At 35.2% G+C, this 19,629-nt stretch overlaps 3 protein-coding genes across 4 annotated transcripts in view; 1 reads left to right on the top strand and 2 right to left on the bottom strand.

The window, feature by feature from the left end:
• The window catches only part of LOC141402545 (probable serine hydrolase), a 33,098-nt gene extending 29,619 nt beyond the window's left edge, over positions 1 to 3,479 (bottom strand). Inside the window, exons 1-2 of one of the 2 annotated variants that reach the window (XR_012412652.1) lie at positions 3,417 to 3,479; positions 3,252 to 3,332 (exon numbers count right to left, since the gene is read on the bottom strand). The gene's annotated coding sequence lies outside the window, so the exon portion shown is untranslated. Of the gene's footprint in view, positions 1 to 3,251; positions 3,355 to 3,416 lie in introns of both variants that reach the window. The other variant, XR_012412653.1, reaches the window with a different exon arrangement.
• Positions 3,480 to 13,191: 9,712 nt separating this feature from the next.
• Positions 13,192 to 15,495, top strand: LOC141401215 (thioredoxin domain-containing protein 11). The gene has a single exon (XM_073981226.1). It carries the CDS (start codon positions 13,263 to 13,265, stop codon positions 15,393 to 15,395), a length of 2,133 nt encoding a protein of 710 aa, XP_073837327.1. The 5' UTR covers positions 13,192 to 13,262; the 3' UTR covers positions 15,396 to 15,495.
• Positions 15,496 to 17,275: 1,780 nt separating this feature from the next.
• On the bottom strand, positions 17,276 to 18,667 carry Sbp2 (SECIS-binding protein 2). The gene is made up of 3 exons (XM_073981227.1): positions 17,996 to 18,667; positions 17,715 to 17,935; positions 17,276 to 17,659 (listed from the first exon to the last, which is right to left on the bottom strand). Exons 1-3 carry the CDS (start codon positions 18,466 to 18,468, stop codon positions 17,418 to 17,420), a joined length of 936 nt encoding a protein of 311 aa, XP_073837328.1. The 5' UTR covers positions 18,469 to 18,667; the 3' UTR covers positions 17,276 to 17,417.
• Between the last annotated feature and the right edge of the window lie 962 nt (positions 18,668 to 19,629).

Genomic DNA, 19,629 nt, shown 5'->3' with positions numbered 1-19,629 from the left:
ACACATTTTGCTAAGTGGTTCACCCTTCGAAAAATTGGTTCGGTGAAAATCGATATTTAAGAATTGATAATATCTACTACATCTAAAAGGAACATTTATTCTAATAGACGATATTAAGAAATCAGACGGCACACTACCATTCAATACTTTTAAAACAAACATAGTATTCAACATAATACGTATACTTTTTAATGTAGGCAATCGAATTAACTTTAGCCTGCTAGAGTATGAAGGCATTTCAAAATTACTACTACAATGTAAACCCCTCAATGCAAAAAGTAGAAATTGCTTTTGCACTGATTCGATTTTATCGGAATAGATTGCATATTGCGGATCCCATACGACAGAACCATATTCTAATGTAGGTCTAACAAGGGATGTGAATAATTGCTTTGTTATATATGGGTCAGAAAACTCTTTGGCCCATCTTTTTATAAATCCTAAGACTCCATAGGCTTTATTTACCATAGAAATTACATGATTATTAAAGTTTAATTTTGGATCCATCAAAAGGTCAAGATCAACAAATGATTCTACAGATGATAAAACAAAGTTATTAATATTGAATTGACTTATCAAAGAAGATGATCTCGAAAAACACATATGTTTACATTTATTCAAATTTAAATCCATACAATCAATTTAACACCATTGAAAAAGGTTATTTAAATCAGTTTGAAGTAAATCAGCTTGCTTCACAGAATTATGAGTAATGAACAACTTCACATCATCAGCGTACATTAGCAATTTGGAGTGCATTATTGAACTTGCCAAATCCTTTATAAACAAAAGAAAGAGCACCGGTCCAAGGTGACTTCCCTGTGAAACACCCGAAGGAACAATAATCGACTTTGATAAACATCCATCAAACAGAACAACTTGAGATCTATTTTGTAAATATGATGCTATCCACTTGAGTAAATTTGTATTGAAGCCTATATAATCTAATTTATATAGCAAAAGCTTATGGTTGACTCTGTCAAAAGCTTTGCTAAAATCTGTATAGATTGCATCAGTCTGATAACATTAAACAAATCCTTTTATTACAATCGATGTAAATTGAACAAGATTTGTTATTGTTGAGAGACCACTGCGGAAACCATGCTGATATGACTTAGCAAGGGTTGAATTTTGATAGAAATTAAATTTGGTCTATCTTAGATAACTTGTAAGTGTCTCTCTAATTTGACAAACTGTACTTGAATAGGTTGTAGCAAAGAAGTTTTTAAAACCTTCAGCGATATCAGTGTCATTTACAAACTCCTGATCGTTGAATTTCAGAATAGTAGGTTTAGAGGAAACTTTTCTTTTCAAGTTAACAAATTCATAGAAGGATTTTGGATTTGATTTAAAATTATCCTTAATCTTGTTGAGGTAAAGATTATACAACCTATTGGACTCTAAAGTATATTTGGATCGAGCAAGGGAATAACTGGCATAGTCTATAGAAGAGCCAGAAAAAGCTTATTTTTTGGAATTTTTTATTGACGAAAGTTCGGATGTTTTTCATGAATATTTACCGGAGTTTTTCATTCTAACAGGTGGGACACACTCTGAGACAAATTTATTAAAGATATAAAATTTGATTATTACAAATTCAAGGTTTGCATGACTCTTACATAGGCATACTGATGTCCAGTCTATAGAAGAAATAAGGGAGTTAAGCTTTCTAAAATCAGTTTTTTTTTTTTTTTTTAAATCAGGAACGGATTTATTTACTTGAAAATGAGTTTCTACAATGGAATTATTAATCATGGATATACACAATGCTAATCAGGAGCTTTAGCAGTGAGAAGCACAGCGCTGGCCGAGCAAATTGATAGCTCCATATTTTGCACGGTGAACGAAGACGCTCTTACCGATAAGAGGATATTGTCACAACTTACCAGACATCACCATTGTGGTAACCGTTCTGATAAATGACGTGTCCTGGCAACCAGTTATTTCCCTTGGCTTAGATTATCTTCCGATCATCATTTCCGTAAACAGGCCACCCGACTTCATAACCTCTGATCGCCAAACTTTTCTAAAACATGGAAAAACTGATTGGCATTCTGAGAGCCATCCATTACCTCAAATTCTCGGGTATCTGAGAGAATTTTACCAAATTTCCCAGCAAACGTGACGTTTGCTAGCTCCGTGAGCGTGATGAGCTTTTTCGTACGAAATCTGAAGATCCCACAGTTAGGGAACTTATAGTACGTTTATGTATAACCTGATTTAGCAAACCCAATGGGTTTCAAATGTCAATTCCATTGCTTACATATCAAATAAATCCCCATAAAGAAGGTTAACCCTGAAAAAGCCTATAATACAGGCTAGTAGGAAAAGATAGTAACTTGTGGGCAACGGTTAAATTACTCTCGAATCCGTTAAAGAATGATGATAGAATGACTTTCAATGGGGTGACAGTGACAGAACCGAATAGATGTCTACATAGCTGACTTAATGCAGTTCTACCATCTGAGAGGAATAGGAAAACCACTGCCACACCGTTCACAACCTAGACGATTGAAATGAGCCTCCCTCTGAACATATTGGTCTATGTTGTCCTGATTCCGACCACTAACTACCCCAAGATATTGGGTGTAACGTTCGAGAGCCTGTCTAAGGCCTTCGTGCAAGCCACAACTCTTTAAGACAAGATCAGTAGTGAAATTATGTAACTCATTTTTTGAGTTACCGATAAAAATCGGTAACATTAAAATGGTTATATTTTGGTAATTTACTGAAATTTTTCGGTAAGAACCAAAATAAAGTTGTCGCTAAGTCCTACCGATATCAATAGTGATGTCAACTTATATTGATACTTTTCATTCATAATTGCTCTGTTCCAGAACCTGCAATAAGCTACTATTTTTTACTACGATAACATTTTTTCCTTTATATTATCGGACACAAGAGTAAAAAATAGTAGATTCTTGCAGTTCTGGAACAGACCAAATTTTACGATATAATTATACCAACTTTTATCGGTAACTCAAAAAATGTGTTACAGAATTCCACAATAGAAGATTTCTGAAGTTATTGGGGTACTGACAAAGAAACCTTTTTGAATACTTATAAAGCAATAAGGAGAAATATTCATGATCTGGATGCAGGCAACAAAACAAGGACGCCAATTCCCTAGGTAAACACGAGTGGTTTTAGTCCAGTTAAGATCCTCAATTCGTGTTGGGTCTGAATTGATGCCCCGATAACCAACACACAGTTGTACATTGATGTATTTAATTGAAGCTAAACTCACTCACCTGTCTCCTGAATCTTTATGGAAGCGTCCAGTCGAGTCTGGATTCAGAGAATAAAATACTCTATCGACCATGATTGTGTTGCTACAACGGCAATAGTTTAATTCTAATTAGGTTTATAGGCTAATAACACGACTTTTTACATATTTACTATGACTGAGACATTACCTTGCTGAACGAGGCAAACGAACGAAATCAAATTGACCGTTTTTTCACTGCCTTCTTGGATTTGCGAGCCGAACAAATTTAAAATCGTTCCGCTGAATTCGAGTATGTAGAGCATGGTACAATAATACAGGTAGCATTATCATGCCAGCTGATGGTAACATAATGTGTCAATTGCATTGAATTGATGTCAAATTTTGACATCTTATGTTGCCAACAATTGCCGATGCGGCTACCTGTGTATTTGTACCATGATGTAGAGTAGCGTTAAAAGTACTCTTGGTTCACACATGCGCAACAGTTGCCACAATTTTACAGTTCCTTTTTGACCGTTTTTCTTGTGTTTCACAGAATGGTTGTATTTTTCGATGTTTTTGTAACAAACGCACTTTGTAAACAAAAAATTACCATTCATGTACCAAAGCAAATGTAGTAAAAAATTTAATGTTTTTTGTGAAATAAAGAGGTTGAAAATTATGTGTGTGGAATTTTTAGAATAGATTAATTCGAATGAAAATCATACATACAGGTAAAAATTGCGAAAAATTGGCTGTGTGGACTTTTTCGTACGCTTTCTTAGTCCTGATCCACACTAGCGTGAATTTCATTAAAAAATTTCATGAAATTAGGTGTTCTTAAATCGAATTCCCCACTACAGCAACTTTATGATTTTACTCCACTATGGACGTCGATCTAGAGACGCATAATTTCATATTAAAATATCAATGAAATTACTGTAGTGTGGCCCGGGACTTATCATGTTTGCTGCTTTTCTTTCCACCCCTGCAGAATTTGAAAATGAAGGTCAAAACGGAATTGTAAAATTGCAGCAACTGTTGCGTATGTGGTAGAGTATATACTACAACAAATACAACTCAACAACAACCACATAGAAATTTGTTATTGTTTGTAATGTTAGTGTCATCGGTACATGTAAACAAAACAAAGAAATGTCTATAAATTATTGGAATTTAAAAAATTGATAATTTTTCACATTTGATTGAATATGTTGGAAAACATGAATGAAAATTCGTTACATTAGGTCTGTACGATAACCCAAAAGTTTGTACAAGTTTGCACAAAATTTTACAAAATGCTGCTCGATAACAAACTTGTAAAGCAAAAGAGAGCGAATTTGGAGACAATTGTGAGAGAATTTTGGAGAGTTGTGGAGAATTTTGTTTACAAGTTTTTGCAAGGAAAATTTATCTTGCAAGAATTTGCAAGTTTGATCAGCTGATTTAAATTCGAATGCTTTATGGCGGACTTCGTGGCAAAAACATAAACAAACGATATTTTTTTACATATTTGTGCATACCAACTGTCACTTTTTACAAATCTAAATTTTGTACATATGGTGTGAACCATACAGAAATTTCAATGCATCAAAGTGTTATGTGCATACCATGGTACAAATACACAGGTAGCCGCATCGGCAATATTTGGTAACATAAGGTGTCAAAATTTGACATCAATTCAATACAGTTGACACATTATGTTACCATCAGCTGGCATGATAATGCTACCTGTATTATTGTACCATGTATCACATGGAACAAAGTGACAAAAAAATTTCCCATTAGTCCCAATTTACATTGGGCGAGTTTACTTGCGGCAATTGTCATTTTGTAGGAGAGAGAGGTGAGGCATACGGTAACCCTTTGCCTCTCAGCACCCTCTCTCACCTACAAACTGACAATTGCCGCAAGTAAACTCGCCTAATGTAAATTGGGACTAAGTTCTCAAAAAATGTGAAAACACCTATACCGTTCTTATACTTGTCATAGTGAAGATGTGTGAGTGCGAAATGATTACGAATGTAAATGAAAAGGGTAAGTAAATAATCAGTTTTTTTTAAACGTTGTAATGGAAAACATGTGGGACAAAAAGTTAGTTAACTGTATCACACACACCACACACATTTTTCAGTTTTCAGCCTCTTTATTTCATAAAAACACACACTTTTATTATTTTATTATTGGTACATGAATAGTACATTTTTGTTCACAAAGTACGTTTGTTACAAAAATGCTGAAAAATGCAACCCTTCTGTTAAAAATAAGAAAAACGGTCAAAACGGAATTGTATAATTGCAGCAACTGTTGCGCATGTGTGAACCATGAGTATGTAGAGTAGCGTTAAAGGTACTCATGGTTCACACATGCGCAACAGTTGCTGCAATTTTACAGTTCCTTTTTTTTACCGTTTTTCTTGTGTTTCACAGAATGGTTGCATTTTTCGATATTTTTGTAACAAACGCACTTTGTAAACAAAAATTTACTATTCATGTACCAAAGCAAATAAGTCGAACTAGAGACGCATAATTTCATGCAATTTTTTCAATGAAATCACTCTAGTGTGGACCGGGACTAAGATAACAGAAATACCCAGCTGACTGAATTGGGCTGTAACGTTAGTGTCAAATTCCATACGACATTTAATATATTTATTTCTACAGTACTCAATGTTGTTGCCATCCCGCTTGCATGTCATAGATCTTATTTCGTAGTGGCCAGTTATAACCCCCACAAAGGTTCTGATTTCTGATTTGCACAGTGAGAGGAGGGACGCAGTTCTACGCCCTGAGATTACCGGCCAGATTGACTTAGATACCTTACATCCAGGCACGTCTTGCCAAACTTTAACGGTTTTCTCTGCGTAAAGCTTATTGAGCTTGTCGGAGAAAAAGCAGAGAGGTGGCTTGACACAATCCTCCACCGTGAGGTCCGAGGATTTGGAGCCTCTTCTTGCCAATTCATCAACTATCTCGTTTCCCTCAACATTGCAATGCCCTGGAACCCAGCAAAACCTAACAACTATGTTAAATGTTTTAAGAGAGACCTGCATCTTTGAACTGTCCTGGACTTAATACTGTATGACCCTAACGCTTTTAGAGCAGCATGACTGTACACGTAAACAGTGACTGCTGTATCTATAAGGTCCGTCATTCCCACTATTAACTCCAAGGCTTTCCAAACCGCAAAAACTTCTGCCTGAAAAACACTACAATTGTCATTAACTAATTTTTGAGTTACCGACAATTGTCGGTAAAATTCAAATGCTTATAATTTCGGTAATTACCGATGTTTTTCGGTAAGATGTTTTTCGTCGACGAATAAAAAGCAGTCGTAAAGTTCTACCGATAGCATGAGTGTTGTCAACTTTTGTTTGAACTTTTCATTCATAATTTTGCGTTTTAATTTTACCGATTTTTGTCGGTAACTCAAAAAATGAGATAGAGAATCGCACTACAGATCCCGTGCCTTCTTCCATCTTCGACCCATCGGTGAAGATTGACAGACTATCGGGAAGTGGTCTGCCTTGTTCCCATTCACTCCTGTCGGGGATTATTACTTCGGCTGTGTCGAAGTCCAGGCTTGGTGAGATGTAGTCAGTCTCATCTCCCCTGTCCCTGATAATTTGATATGTGGGAAGCAAGCAACGTTTGATTATGTTTCTACTTCATGGTTCACACATGCGCAACAGTTGCTGCAATTTTACAATTCCGTTTTGACCTTCATTTTCAAATTCTGCAGGGGTGGAAAGTAAAGCAGAAAACATGATATGAGAGCGCACCAAAAAGTCCACACAGCCAATTTTTCGCAAGTTTTACATGTATGTATGATTTTCATTCGAATTAATCTATTCTAAAAATTCCACACAAAACTCTTTATTTCACAAAAACACATTAAATTTTTTACTACATTTGCTTTGGTTCATGAATAGTAAATTTTTGTTTACAAAGTGCGTTTGTTACAAAAATATCGAAAAATGCAACCATTCTGTGAAACACAAGAAAAACGGCCAAAAAGGAACTGTAACATTGCAGCAACTGTTGCGCATGTGTAAACCATGGGTAACTTTAACGCTACTCTACATTAGAGTTGTATAGTTCATGAACGAACTAGTTCAATTGAACGATTCATTGAAAAGAGCGTATGAACTAGATCAGACGATATAGTTCATTATAGTTCACTGAACTATAATCAGTCGGCGACCGTACGATCAACGAACGATTCACAATCTAGTTCAACATGTCGTTCACATATGCATAAAGTTACGCCGTCGGCAGTGTTATGTGATGCCTTCGTAATGTGATGAGTTTGTTTACGTTTTGGATCAAGGTACAATAAAAAGCTGTTCGAAAGTGAAGATTTCTTCAAAAACACAACAAATTCCATAATAATTTAATATTGAATGTGCATTGTTCTGGATAGAAAAAATAAAAAGAAACACACACGCACAAAGCTTTTTCGCATTGACAGTTTCTACACACACACAACATAAGATATTTGCCAGCCACCTAAATGAAGGACGTGTTTTCTTAAATTAATACCAACTTATACTATGTTTACATTTACGAAATCCACTCGGTTTCATCTGTCAATTCCTTTGTGTATACGTCAAATGAAAACTCATCTGAAATCGATTGGATTTCATTTGACGTTTGAGCAATGGAATTGACAGTTGAAATCGAGAGGATTTCGTAAATGTAAACATAGTATAAATCTTTCTTTATGAATGGAATAAAACACGTAAATGTAATATTTTTGTTCTGTAGGCCTATTCTGTACCTTTTATCGATTGAAAAGTGTTTAAAATTTCTTTTGTTTTTGTTACAACTACAAAACAAACAAATGAAATTGTTGTAAAATAAACAATGAGTAAAGTTGTTAAAAAGTTACTGAATAGGGGGCTGGTGTAGTTATATTAAATTATATTGTTTCTTTCTATTTGATGTATGTATTAGAACGGTTACACTACAGCTTTTTGCCGGGTTAACCCACTTCATGAGGATTTATTGCTTAATCTGGTCAAATCTGACCAGATTTGCCATACAAAAATTAAATCCTCTCACGACTGGGTTTATTTTAAATCCGGCACAAATCCACCAAAAATACAGTGTTGTATTCGGTATTTGTGCAAAAAAATCCAATGCTAAGTTTACATTAAAAAGGTTAAACGTCAAATGAAATCCAGATGAGATTTCATTTGACGTTTGAGCTATGGAATTGACAGTTGAAATCGAGTGGATTTCGTAAATGTAAACCAAGCACAACTCTACTCAAAAAGTACCTTTTGGTTGCTATACAAGGATACATTTTTGCATCATGGTATCAAACGTACTTTTTGTTAAAATAGTGTCTAATGAAAAAAAAAAAAATAAATAATTTTATGATATCCAAATAACTTTAGATTTATTAACTCCATAAAATCTCATGCGACCAATCGTAAACGTGTAAAACACGACAAACTCTGTTGCAAAAACAGTTGCAACTTTTGGTACTTTTTGAGTAGAATTGGATTTTTTTGCACAAATACCGAATACAACACTGTATTTTTGGTGGATTTGTGCCGGATTTAAAATAAACCCAGCCATGAGAGGATTAAATTTTTGTATGGCAAATCTGGTCAGATTTGAGCAGATTAAGCAAATAAATCCTCATGAAGTGGGTTAACCCGGCAAAAAGCTGTAGTTTAACCGCGCTATTAGCGACAACTTTATTTTGGTTCTTACCGAAAAATTTCATAATTACCAAAATATAACCATTTTAATGTTACCGATTTTTATCGGCAACTCAAAAAATGAGTTACATAATTTCACTACCTACTGATCTTGTCTTAAAGAGTTGTGGCTTGCACGAACGCCTTAGACAGGCTCTCGAACGTTACACCCAATATCTTGGGGTAGTTAGTGGTCGGAATCAGGACAACATAGACCAATATGTTAGGTTAGGGGATGTGCAGCCACTAAATTGTGACTGCGTCACTCGGAGACCTTCCGGTCCATTGTGATCATCCAGTAGAAAAAAGCTGCAGGAAAAGAGGAGATGGAAAAAGAGAGGATAGGGGGAAAAAATAAAAAGAGAAAGTTGTTAGCAAAGTGAAAGAACGAATAGATTACAAGAATGTTTAAGAGTGGAGTAATAGTTTTAGAGTAGGAGAAAAGATTTATTTTTAATGGTAGGCAGAATAGTTGAATTAATTTACGCGTCCAGGTTGCGCTGTCCCAGCCACTTTTGATGATGTTGTAGATCACAGCAGGTTCCACAGTTGAGTAGAAAGTTAGACACGGTGGAAAGTGAGCACCTACTAACCTATGCCGTCTACGAGCCATTGCTGGACAACGACACAGGATGTGCTCGATCGTCTCTAATCCTCACAGAGTCTGCAGTAGTCAGTAACATCCTCATCCCATTTGTTGGTATGGGCCCTGTGGGCCTATTCTGTAACTTTTTAACGACAGTCGATATTGTTATTTTTTCGAGAAACTCATTTTAACAACATAATTAACAACCTTTGTATTCTGTAAATAAATTTTAACAACATTTGTTAAAAATTTTGTTATGAAAACAACACTAAAATAGTAGTTGTTAAAAAATCGACAAAAATGTTCAATATTGGATTTGCCTTTGGATTGTGTGTATGTTTTGTTTATGAATACATTCAAAATTGAAAGCTTTTGAAAGTTTATAGACAATTTGTCTACATTTTTACAGAATAGCACAATCGTTACTGCAAACAATTTTTAGTGTCGACAACGTTGTCGATCCGACGATTGTTAAAAAGTTACAGAATAGGCCTACTGATGTAGCTGTGTCCAGTAATGACTCCCGTCGTTACTCTAACTTCAGCTTTACTCAGGTTCAGCAGAGAGTTCGTTCTTTTGACTGACAGAGACGGCCATATGGATCTTGCCACAATGCACCTAGGTTCATTATGCCACAATTCACTGGCTCTTTCGTCAGAGAACGTTTTAATATTTTGAAAGAAATGACAAATGGGTGGTTTGATAGAGTCAGCGATAGCTAGGTCTGTGGACTGCGATCCTCGCCTAGCTAATTCGTCTGCTCTTTCATTACCCAGATAATCGCGGTGTCCTGGTACCCAGCATAGCAGGAAGCCGTTAGTTAGCGTTCCCAAGGCTGATCTACTCTTAAGGACGACATTGGACTTGATGTTGCAGGATTTGACGGCTTTAAGAGCCGCTTGGCTATCCACAAAGATAGTCACCGATTCAAAGATTTCTGCATCCAAACTTTTTATCAATTCCGCTGCCTTCCAAATCGTGAAGATGACCAATATGTTCAGAGGGAGGCTCATTTCAATCGTCTAGGTTGTGAACGTTGTGGCAGTGGATTTAGCGACTGATATTTTCCTATTCCTCTCAGATGGTAGAACTGCATTAAGTCAGCTATGTAGACGTCTATTCGGTTCTGTCACTGTCACACCATTGAAAGTCATTCTACCATCATTCTTTAACGGATTCGAGAGTAATTTAACCGTTGCCCACAAGTTACTATCTTTTCCTACTAACCTGTATTATGCTTAGTTTACATTTGGCGTCGTTTCGTGATTTCGAAGGCGTTTCGTGATTTCGCGCGGAATCACACAAAATTTATCATGATTTCGCATACAATAATAAAATCATCTCATTTCGTGATTTCAGCAAAATCAACATCGAAATCACAGTACACATGATATACAACCCTGTATTTGCATAAAAAAGTACCAAAAGTTGCAACACTTTTTACGTACCACAATAAATAAGGTAGATGGTCAATTGCTGCAACAAAAAATTTTAGTATCAAAATTTGTAAACAATGTGAAAAAATATTAAATTACTTTGTTACAATGCTATTTTTCATTGTGCTCCCGTACTTTTTTAATGGTAATGTTAGAAAAAAGAGCAAATTGTCAAAAATTGCTTCCCCATACAAATTTCTTAAAAAATACGGAAACAGAAAAATGACGGAAATTGCAAAAACTCCAGCATAAATGTCAAAATCAACGTATCAACTATCATATTAGATACCAATGAACATGCTTGCTGCTAGTTTCTACTAGGCCAAAAGTGTATGGCAGAAAACAGGAGAAGAGGGTGTTATTCTGCGCGATTTTTGTTTGAAGAGAAGTGCAAGTATTACTAGATTTCGGAATACGGGAACGCATTTTTAGCACTAAACGGGAAAACTACTGCAAGTACTAATATTGTGCAGGATCTGAGCACAACTTTTATCTATCAAAATTTATTATAACGATGTCTCAACGATAAAATCATTTTTTTATTTTTTCATTTGTTAGTACTATACACAAATAATACGATATATAGATAATTTTACTATAATTTTCCAAAGAAAGTTGTAAAATTCTATATTGTCGTATATTTTTGATGATTAATTCAATTTGCAAAAACTTGATTTCAGGATTTCGTGAAATCCAGTGGATTTTGGAGCGCAAGTGTAATACCCCGTTTATATATAACCGGATTTAACAAACCGACTGGGTTTTAAATGTCAATTCCATTGCTTATATTTCAAACAAATCCTTATAAAGAAGGTTAACCCTGCAAAAAGCTCTAATATAAACAGCATATAAACTTGGCATTATAGCCTTTTTCAGGGTTAACCTTCTTTATGGGGATTTATTTGATATGTAAGCAATGGAATTGACATTTGAAACCCATTGGGTTTGTTAAATCAGGTTATACATAAACGTACTATAAGTTCCCTAACTGTTGGATCTTCAGGTTTCGTACTCGTCACGCACAGGGAGCTAGCAACCGTCACGTTTGCTGGGAAATTTGGTAAAATTCTCTCAGATACCCGAGAATCTGAGGTAATGGATGGCTCTCTGAATGCCAATCAGTTTTCCCATGTTTTAGAAAAGTTTGGCGGTCAGATGTTATGAAGTCGGGTGGCCTGTTTACGGAAATGATGATTGGAAGATAGTCTAAGCCAAGATAAATAACTGGTTGCCAGAACACGTCATTTATCAGAACGGTTACCACAATGGTGATGTCTGGTAAGTTGTGACAATATCCTCTTATCGGTAAGAGCGTCTTCGTTCACCGTGCAAAATGTGGAGCTATCAATTTGCTCGGCCAGCGCTGTGCCTCTCACTGCTAAAGCTCCTGATGAGCATTGAGAGAGAACCCTTAGATCAACAAGTCTATCAAGCAGATTAAAATAGTAGCCCAGTGAAAATAGACACTGAAATTGCAAACATTCGCACAAAGCTGAATTTTGATGGAGAGCCAATGTTTGTCATTAGAAGCAACGTCCTAAAAGTCTCCATCGATCCCTTGTGTGCAAAAAAAGTTATTCGGAGTCAAAGGTCAAATTTTAAGGGTATTTTATGTTTTCGGATGGGCGGTTCGCCGGTTATTCGACCCGAAAGGCCAGATTTAAAAACCTACTGAACCGATTGCTGCTAAATGGATATCGTTTGAAAGCATATGGAAATACCAAACACATAGTGTGGTTATTGTCACGGTTCGCCTCATAATGTACTTACGCGGCTAATTTTTAATTTGGCCCTTAGATCCCGATATCTCGAAAATTGTAAGTATTTTTGAAAAATCATAACAACCATTCTTGTAGATAATTGTTAAATCTACAAATTTTACTTTAGTCGGCTTCTGCTAAGTCTTACCGTTTGAATTTGAATTAAACCTTTTGTGATGCAAAAATAAATTGAACAAAAAATTATCTGTAAAAATTTATAGTAAACATATACATACATATGTATTTATTTATTTTTAATTAACTTTAATTTCTATAAGCAATATCGGCTTAGTATTGCCTTTGCATGATCAAATGAGTGTGAAGAAGAATCAGAAAATTGACACAAAAATTATTGCGTGTCTAAACTGCAAGGAAATTTTAAAAGAAATTGATAAGAAAATTTGCCATTCCACTTTGAACTTATAAACACAGACATATAAACGAAAAGAACTAAATGAAAGATGTAAACGGATGAGCTGGATATACGTTCGTTCATTTCACTGAATAGTTCCTTTGAACTGGTTCACAACTCTACTAGTCTCCTAGTTGTTTTGTTTCCATAATGAACCGGCTAGTGGCTCATATATTATTATTAATAGTAGTATTTATTATTACTGCAAATACAGCCAAAACAAATGGCAATTTCTATACTGTAGCAAAATGTCCGGGACTTGATGTTACACGAATTCGACACCATACCCAGCAAAATGAAGTGTCATTGATTTTCTACTATACTAGCTGGAGTGCTGATAGTTTGTTGGCCCTAAAAGAATACAATGATGTGGCAAAGTTTTACAGCGATAAGATATTCTTTTCTTCTGTTGACTGTTGGCACCTAGCATGTAATTGTTCCAGAGCTCTAGGGCCAGGAATAGGTTCCAGTCCAAATAAATGGCCAACATTAATGGCCTATTACGGAAGAAGAGGTCAACTGCAAATACAATATCATGGAGTGTGGTCGTTTGGAGGAATGCAACAATTTATCGATAATCTATTGCAGCCCTTGAGAAGATTTTCCACAAAAGAAGCGCTGATGGAAACACACGAAGCTTCTGATGCACTTATAATGGGAGTATTCGAAACCCCGGAGTCTAAAGAATATAAACAATATCTAATGGCATCCGTAAAGTGGCTAGAAAGTGATCCACTTAGAACCTATGTGTTTGGAGTGAATTTTGTAACAAATGCTAGTTCGACTGAAGGACTTTTGAAATACGATAAAATTCCTGATCTTTTATTTATGGGATCCAAGAATACGAAGAAATTCAGCAATGTTGCTATGGATTATTCATGGAATGCTAGTCATATTTGGCAATGGCTGCACAAGGAACTAAAAGAAGACCTTGTTAATCTACACGGCTATTCAACACCGATAACAATTGCCCAAAAATTACAAGAAAACTCCGTTTTGGCTGTATTTATAAATGACGCTTACAAATTCAACAACTATATGCAGCAGTACATACATCCAAACAGCATGGATAAATCTTTCAAATGTTTGAAAGTAACAAAAATTAAGGAAATCAAAAAGGATGGTATTCAGCAGGGATGTGAAAAACTATTGCAAATTTCTACAGATGCCAAGAATTGTTATTCTAACATTCCCAAGGTAATATCTGAAAATTTTGCCAACTATTATGATATTAATAAGTGTTTGACGAATCTAATAAAGAAGTTGGCATATCCATATAGAAATGGAAACGAAGACATTGTTAAATTAAACATTGAAGATTTGTTAGAATTTTATCACTCTACAAAATGTTTAATTTCTGATTCCAAATCCACGAACTCTCTACAAATCATCATCTCCAAATATTTACAGAATTTAATTGAAACTGATAAAATGGTTTATGGCAGTAACCGTACTCTATCAGTAGTTTTATTAGATACCGATAATTATAAAGATTATTTGCAAAATTTATATATTGAACCCAACAAATTTAGCATGGCTACCGTATTTATTGTTGATACTAAACTAGAGGGAATTTTCCCTTTGGTAAATGATTTTAATATGGAAAATCTTAAAGAATTTCTGCGCCAATATTTCAAATATAATTTATTGCCACTTTCTAGAAGTGAAAATATACATTCAGTTCAGATTTCAAGATCACTAGATAATGCCAACACATTCGAAGTGAAATCATTGAATCGTTTAATGCTGCAAAATAACCTACAGTATGCTCATAATCAGAGCCTTGTACTACTCATACACACGCCGGAATGTGCTCTCTGTGGCAGTTTACAACACACATTTATACAGGTGTCGGGAGCACTGCAACATATGTCTCCGGAATTGAAATTTGCCCGAATTAACGCCCATTTGAATGATTTACCATGGCAATTTAATATGGCCTCATTGCCTGTTCTCTTGGTTTTCCCCAAACATCGTTACGGTGATTCACAACAATTTCCATCACATTTGAAGCCAGACTTTAAAAATGTTTTTGGTTTTATCTTAAAACAACTACCTGCTGAAGATCAAGTAAGGATTGTAGTAACATTTTGTAAGAGCCCAGTCTTGAATGGCCTCAATACGCAATCATGTTGGCGTTTTGCTAAAAACCTACTGACACAACACATTGGCCAGCATTTGCATTATTGGGAGTTGTTCGAAAACGAACGAAATGTAATATTTGAAAATTTACGTGCCTTTAAAGATATGAGTTTAGATGTACAACGTAATTTAAAATTATAGTTGACTAGAGTGTAATTATGTATGTATGTGTGTAGAAAATGGTCTCGTAATTATAATGTAATAAATAATTTTAGCTATTTTAAAAAAAGGCAACAAGAAATGTTGGTATTTATTTTCATTTAGTTTAAGAATTTTGTACAAGGACTACATTTTGTGTATTCAACATTATTGTTCATTATCGGTGCCCCATGGTAGAATCATTAATAATTGAACCACCTCGGCTTCCTTTCGATTTAGGAAAAGTGGATGGTTGAATGTGATTGGGAAAGTTGTGTGTGAATGTTAGTATTGGTGTGTTGTGACTTGGGAATGCCGATACTTGCATTGGTCGGCACCTCTGATCAAAAGGGCGCAGTTCTGTGGGTTGAGCAACAGAACAGGTTCGAATCTGCACTGTGGGCAACAGTAATCAACCCTTGATATGCGTTGATTATGGGAGACCAGCCAATTCCTAATTGCGTCAGGATTCTTTTAGTGTATATCATCATTGATCTCTCAGATTCTGTGACCGCTGGAGAATGTTGTTGAAGTATACCACGGTTTGCGGGATTGGCAGTGTCAAATGTTTTCGACAAGTCCAGGCTTACTTTGATTTAGGATATTTAAGGACTAAGACAATGAACTAGGAAATAGATTGGCTGGCTGTGGGCATAAAGAATCAGGACACAGGTGAGTGATGTTGGCTGGGCAGCTAAACAAATTTAGCGTCTCGCGCAGTTTCAATTCACATTCAGAGCATGTGTTGTGTATCATGGCATCATGAATTGAGGCGGCTGCATGATCCGAATCTTAACTCTGCTGGGGGTGGGATTGGTGTATAAGGAAGGCAACTCCACCTCATGCGTATCTTGTTCGAACCTTTCGTTGTAACAATCGCAACGTTGCTACCTACAGGTGAGCTTTGCTTCGCGGCGATCATGGTGTTCCTCCGACTCATAAAGTCTACGATTTCGTTGAGTTTGTTGCGGAGACCGTTGCAGTTTAATTGCAGGAACAGTGCATTTTCGGGCGCTGAATAACAACAAATGGTGTATGTTGTTGATGGGGATACTGCGGAAGTGTCTCGTATTCCGATGGCGAAGTTGGAGGCACGCTGGGAAACTTTGCACTGCAAGTTGTAACATAACTCCTATCGCAAACCTATGCTTCTACGAAGGTTTCCATGATGTTACAACAACAACATAACTCCATTAGGTCTATATCATGAATGTTTCCCTGCCATGCCAGGATGGGCAAGACTGCCTGTACGGAATTGGGAACAGCCTTATTCTGTGTATCCTGGGGTGTTTAACAAAAATTCTGAAGGATACATCTCTTGCATCCAAAGCATATTTATAGAAGGTAGTAGTGACAATAAGCTGTATTTTTACTTTTTTTGGTAAATTTGGTTTTGAAAATGTAATAGGGTCCACTCAAGAAATTTGAAACTTCGAAATTTGATACCATAAATTACTTATTTTCATCCAAAACGTGTAATAAAAAGGAGCTACGGCAATGCTGAATGCTTTATATTTACATTTTTTGTTCTATTTTAGAGGGGTTTCAAAATGTATTTATGTTTTTCCAGAGAAAATTTTAAGAATGACCCTATTATTCAATATTTTCTTTGACATTTTGATTTCAATAACAACAATGTTGTTTTTGTAAAATTGTTAGTTGTTGTAATTAATGCATCTACCTTCTATAAATATGCCTTGCTTGCATCTAAGTTATGCTAAAATCTTCTCATAGCAACTGACTTTGTTTTGCTGCAAAACTCCTGTCATTTGTTGTAGTTAGTAGCACGAATTAAAATCCTTTCACAATTATGTTGTGGATTATTCCAGTCGTACATGTTTACATAATAATCATATTAATGACTATCATAATTATAACCAACGTTTTACTAAAGTATACAATATTTATTGAATAATATGTAAATTTATGCAAAGATGTTTCCATATGCGTGCGTTGGAATTAAAAGTATTATTATCGGTAATCTATGATACATTTGAGTCTTATCGGAATTATTGTCCGACCATTTCAATTTTGTATATTTGCGTTTTCTTTCAATAGCTGATACTGCTTTCTGGCTTCCTTTAAAGCTTCAAGTAATTCCGTAAAAGTATCACGCAAGCCATCATAATCCAAAATACCTATACAGCTTATTGATGCTTTTTTATACGTGATATATGCCAATTGTCTTCTTCGGAATACAAATACTATGGGAACTTGTTGATCCTGACATTGTTTTTTCAGAGCAGAAATTGTTTCATCCAGTCCAACTAAATAAATACGTCATAAGTAGACACAAAAAAAGATAATTTTCAATTAACATACCTTCTCCTTCACAACGTTCACAATCTGTGGCTACAATCACCAACTTTACTTTATTTATGCAAAGAAAATTGCGAACTTCTCTAAAGCCGAAAACAAAACGGCGATGGGCTTTAGCCTTAATTTGATTTTGGGCATATGCTCTTCTTTGAAAACGATTTAGCTCCCGCAGCAAATGCTCTGTATGTTTTTCCAAACATGATGTAGTACAATTTTCACAGTAACTGAAAGCAAAGGTTATTGGCAAGAGAAAAAACAAAAACTCAGTATTTGGGAAGACCTACTCTCGAAAGCGATTCGAGTGTATCCGACCTTTAACTTCAATCAATTCGGTATGCTCATTATTTTGTTGTGGGATTAATGTAAGAGAATCTATTTGCTGTACGATTTCTGCCTCAGTTTGATTTGTTAATTCTTCCTTCAACTTTTCCTGATTTCTCTTCATAAGGCGATATCTCAAAATGGATTTTTTCAAGCGGTTCACTTTCTTCTTGCGACCATCCTCTCGTTGTTTTCCCTTCTTTTTGATATTGTTTCTATAGCGAACATCGACTACCTTCCTTGAGCTGTTGTTCTTGGAGGACTTTTTATCAATCTTCCGTGGTTTCACAAACTCCAACAAATTGAAACCATTACTGCCAGTCATACGCTTATATTTTGCATTCCGTATTTTTGTAATCCGATTACTGGCAGAACTGGTGGATTGGTGTATGCTTTCAAATGTTTCATGATCAATTAGCTTAAATTTCTCAGACATTATTAAGCCAACCTCTTGTATACCACGAACAACAAATTTCCAAATATTGTTTAGAATAAAAACAAAACAAAGATTACAAAACAGCTGACTGATTATTGGGAACACAAATATTAAAATGGGAAAGTGGAGAGACTATAGAGAAATGAAGAACCGTTACCCGGTAGTCACACGATTAAAGATTTAATTTCAGTTTTGTTCCAAAAAAAAAAAAATACTTCAAATTGAATAAACCCACTGGGCTTCAAAGGTCTATTCCATTGCATATACATACAAATTAATATATGAGGGGTTTGCTCTTGTTTCTTTACTTGCAAGAGTCTTTAAGTTTTACCCGAAAGGAGTTCTCTTACTTCATACTTCTGCTGCTTTTCCTCTTTTATCTTTTTTCAAAGTAAAGGAACAGACCATTTATTTGACGTATACATTTACGAAATCGAGTGAGACGTTTAAGCAATGGAATTGGCAGTTGAAATTAAGTGGATTTCGTAAATGTAAAACTAGCATTTTCAAAAGAGTAAAATTAGTAGTTTCTTGCAGTTCTGGAAAAGAAAATTTGAAAATAATTGCTCTGTTCCAGAACTTCATGAATTTTAAATTTTAATTTAATTATTCACATAAATGAGAACTTAATTTTTACTATTTTTTCGATGTCATAAAGGAAAAAATTTTATCGTAGTAAAAAATAGTAGCTTCTTGCAGGTTCTGGTTCAGAAGAAAAAATTGTTATCATAGTAGATTGTATATTCTTGAAGGTTCTGGAACAGTAAAATGTCAATTACGAAAAATATAAAAGGAATTGCCTGAAAACTGGCAGTGGAAGCAATTTTTCCCCATTTGCATTCTGCTAACCTCACTCTTCTACAAACAAAGACTTGCCGCAAGTAAACTTATGTCCAATTTACATTAGCAACTTTTTCGTCATTTAGAGCTGTTTCGTCATTTATTTGCTAAAACAGGCAACATTTTGCGTCATTTACCATACAAAAATAAATGACGATAGCTAAGTCATTTATTCTAAACAACGCACGAAAACACCGTACTTTTATACGCAACCCTGCTTTTTCGTCATAAACTACCAAAAAATTCAACTGTTTTATGATGTCTTTGTTTGTTTGTGTGTGTTGTAGAAAAACAAAAATACTCAAACGATGACAAAAGTGA

The sequence above is a fragment of the Musca autumnalis genome, unplaced genomic scaffold (assembly GCF_047663935.1).
Source record: "Musca autumnalis isolate F117 unplaced genomic scaffold, ASM4766393v1 scaffold_4, whole genome shotgun sequence".
NCBI lineage: Eukaryota > Metazoa > Arthropoda > Insecta > Diptera > Muscidae > Musca > Musca autumnalis.
Note: the sequence above shows the minus strand (reverse complement) of the source record. Positions and strands in the feature narration are given on the sequence as shown.

What these genes read in the sequence shown, in the direction of transcription:
- LOC141401215 (XM_073981226.1), top strand. Translation starts at nt 13,263, where the DNA reads ATGAACCGGCTAGTGGCTCATATATTATTATTAATAGTAGTATTTATT.
- Sbp2 (XM_073981227.1), bottom strand. Translation starts at nt 18,468, where the DNA reads ATGTCTGAGAAATTTAAGCTAATTGATCATGAAACATTTGAAAGCATA. An exon ending in CACTCGAATCGCTTTCGAGA is followed by an intron (nt 17,936 to 17,995) that starts GTAGGTCTTCCC and finishes CTTTGCTTTCAG; the next exon opens with TTACTGTGAAAATTGTACTA. An exon ending in TGAACGTTGTGAAGGAGAAG is followed by an intron (nt 17,660 to 17,714) that starts GTATGTTAATTG and finishes GTATTTATTTAG; the next exon opens with TTGGACTGGATGAAACAATT.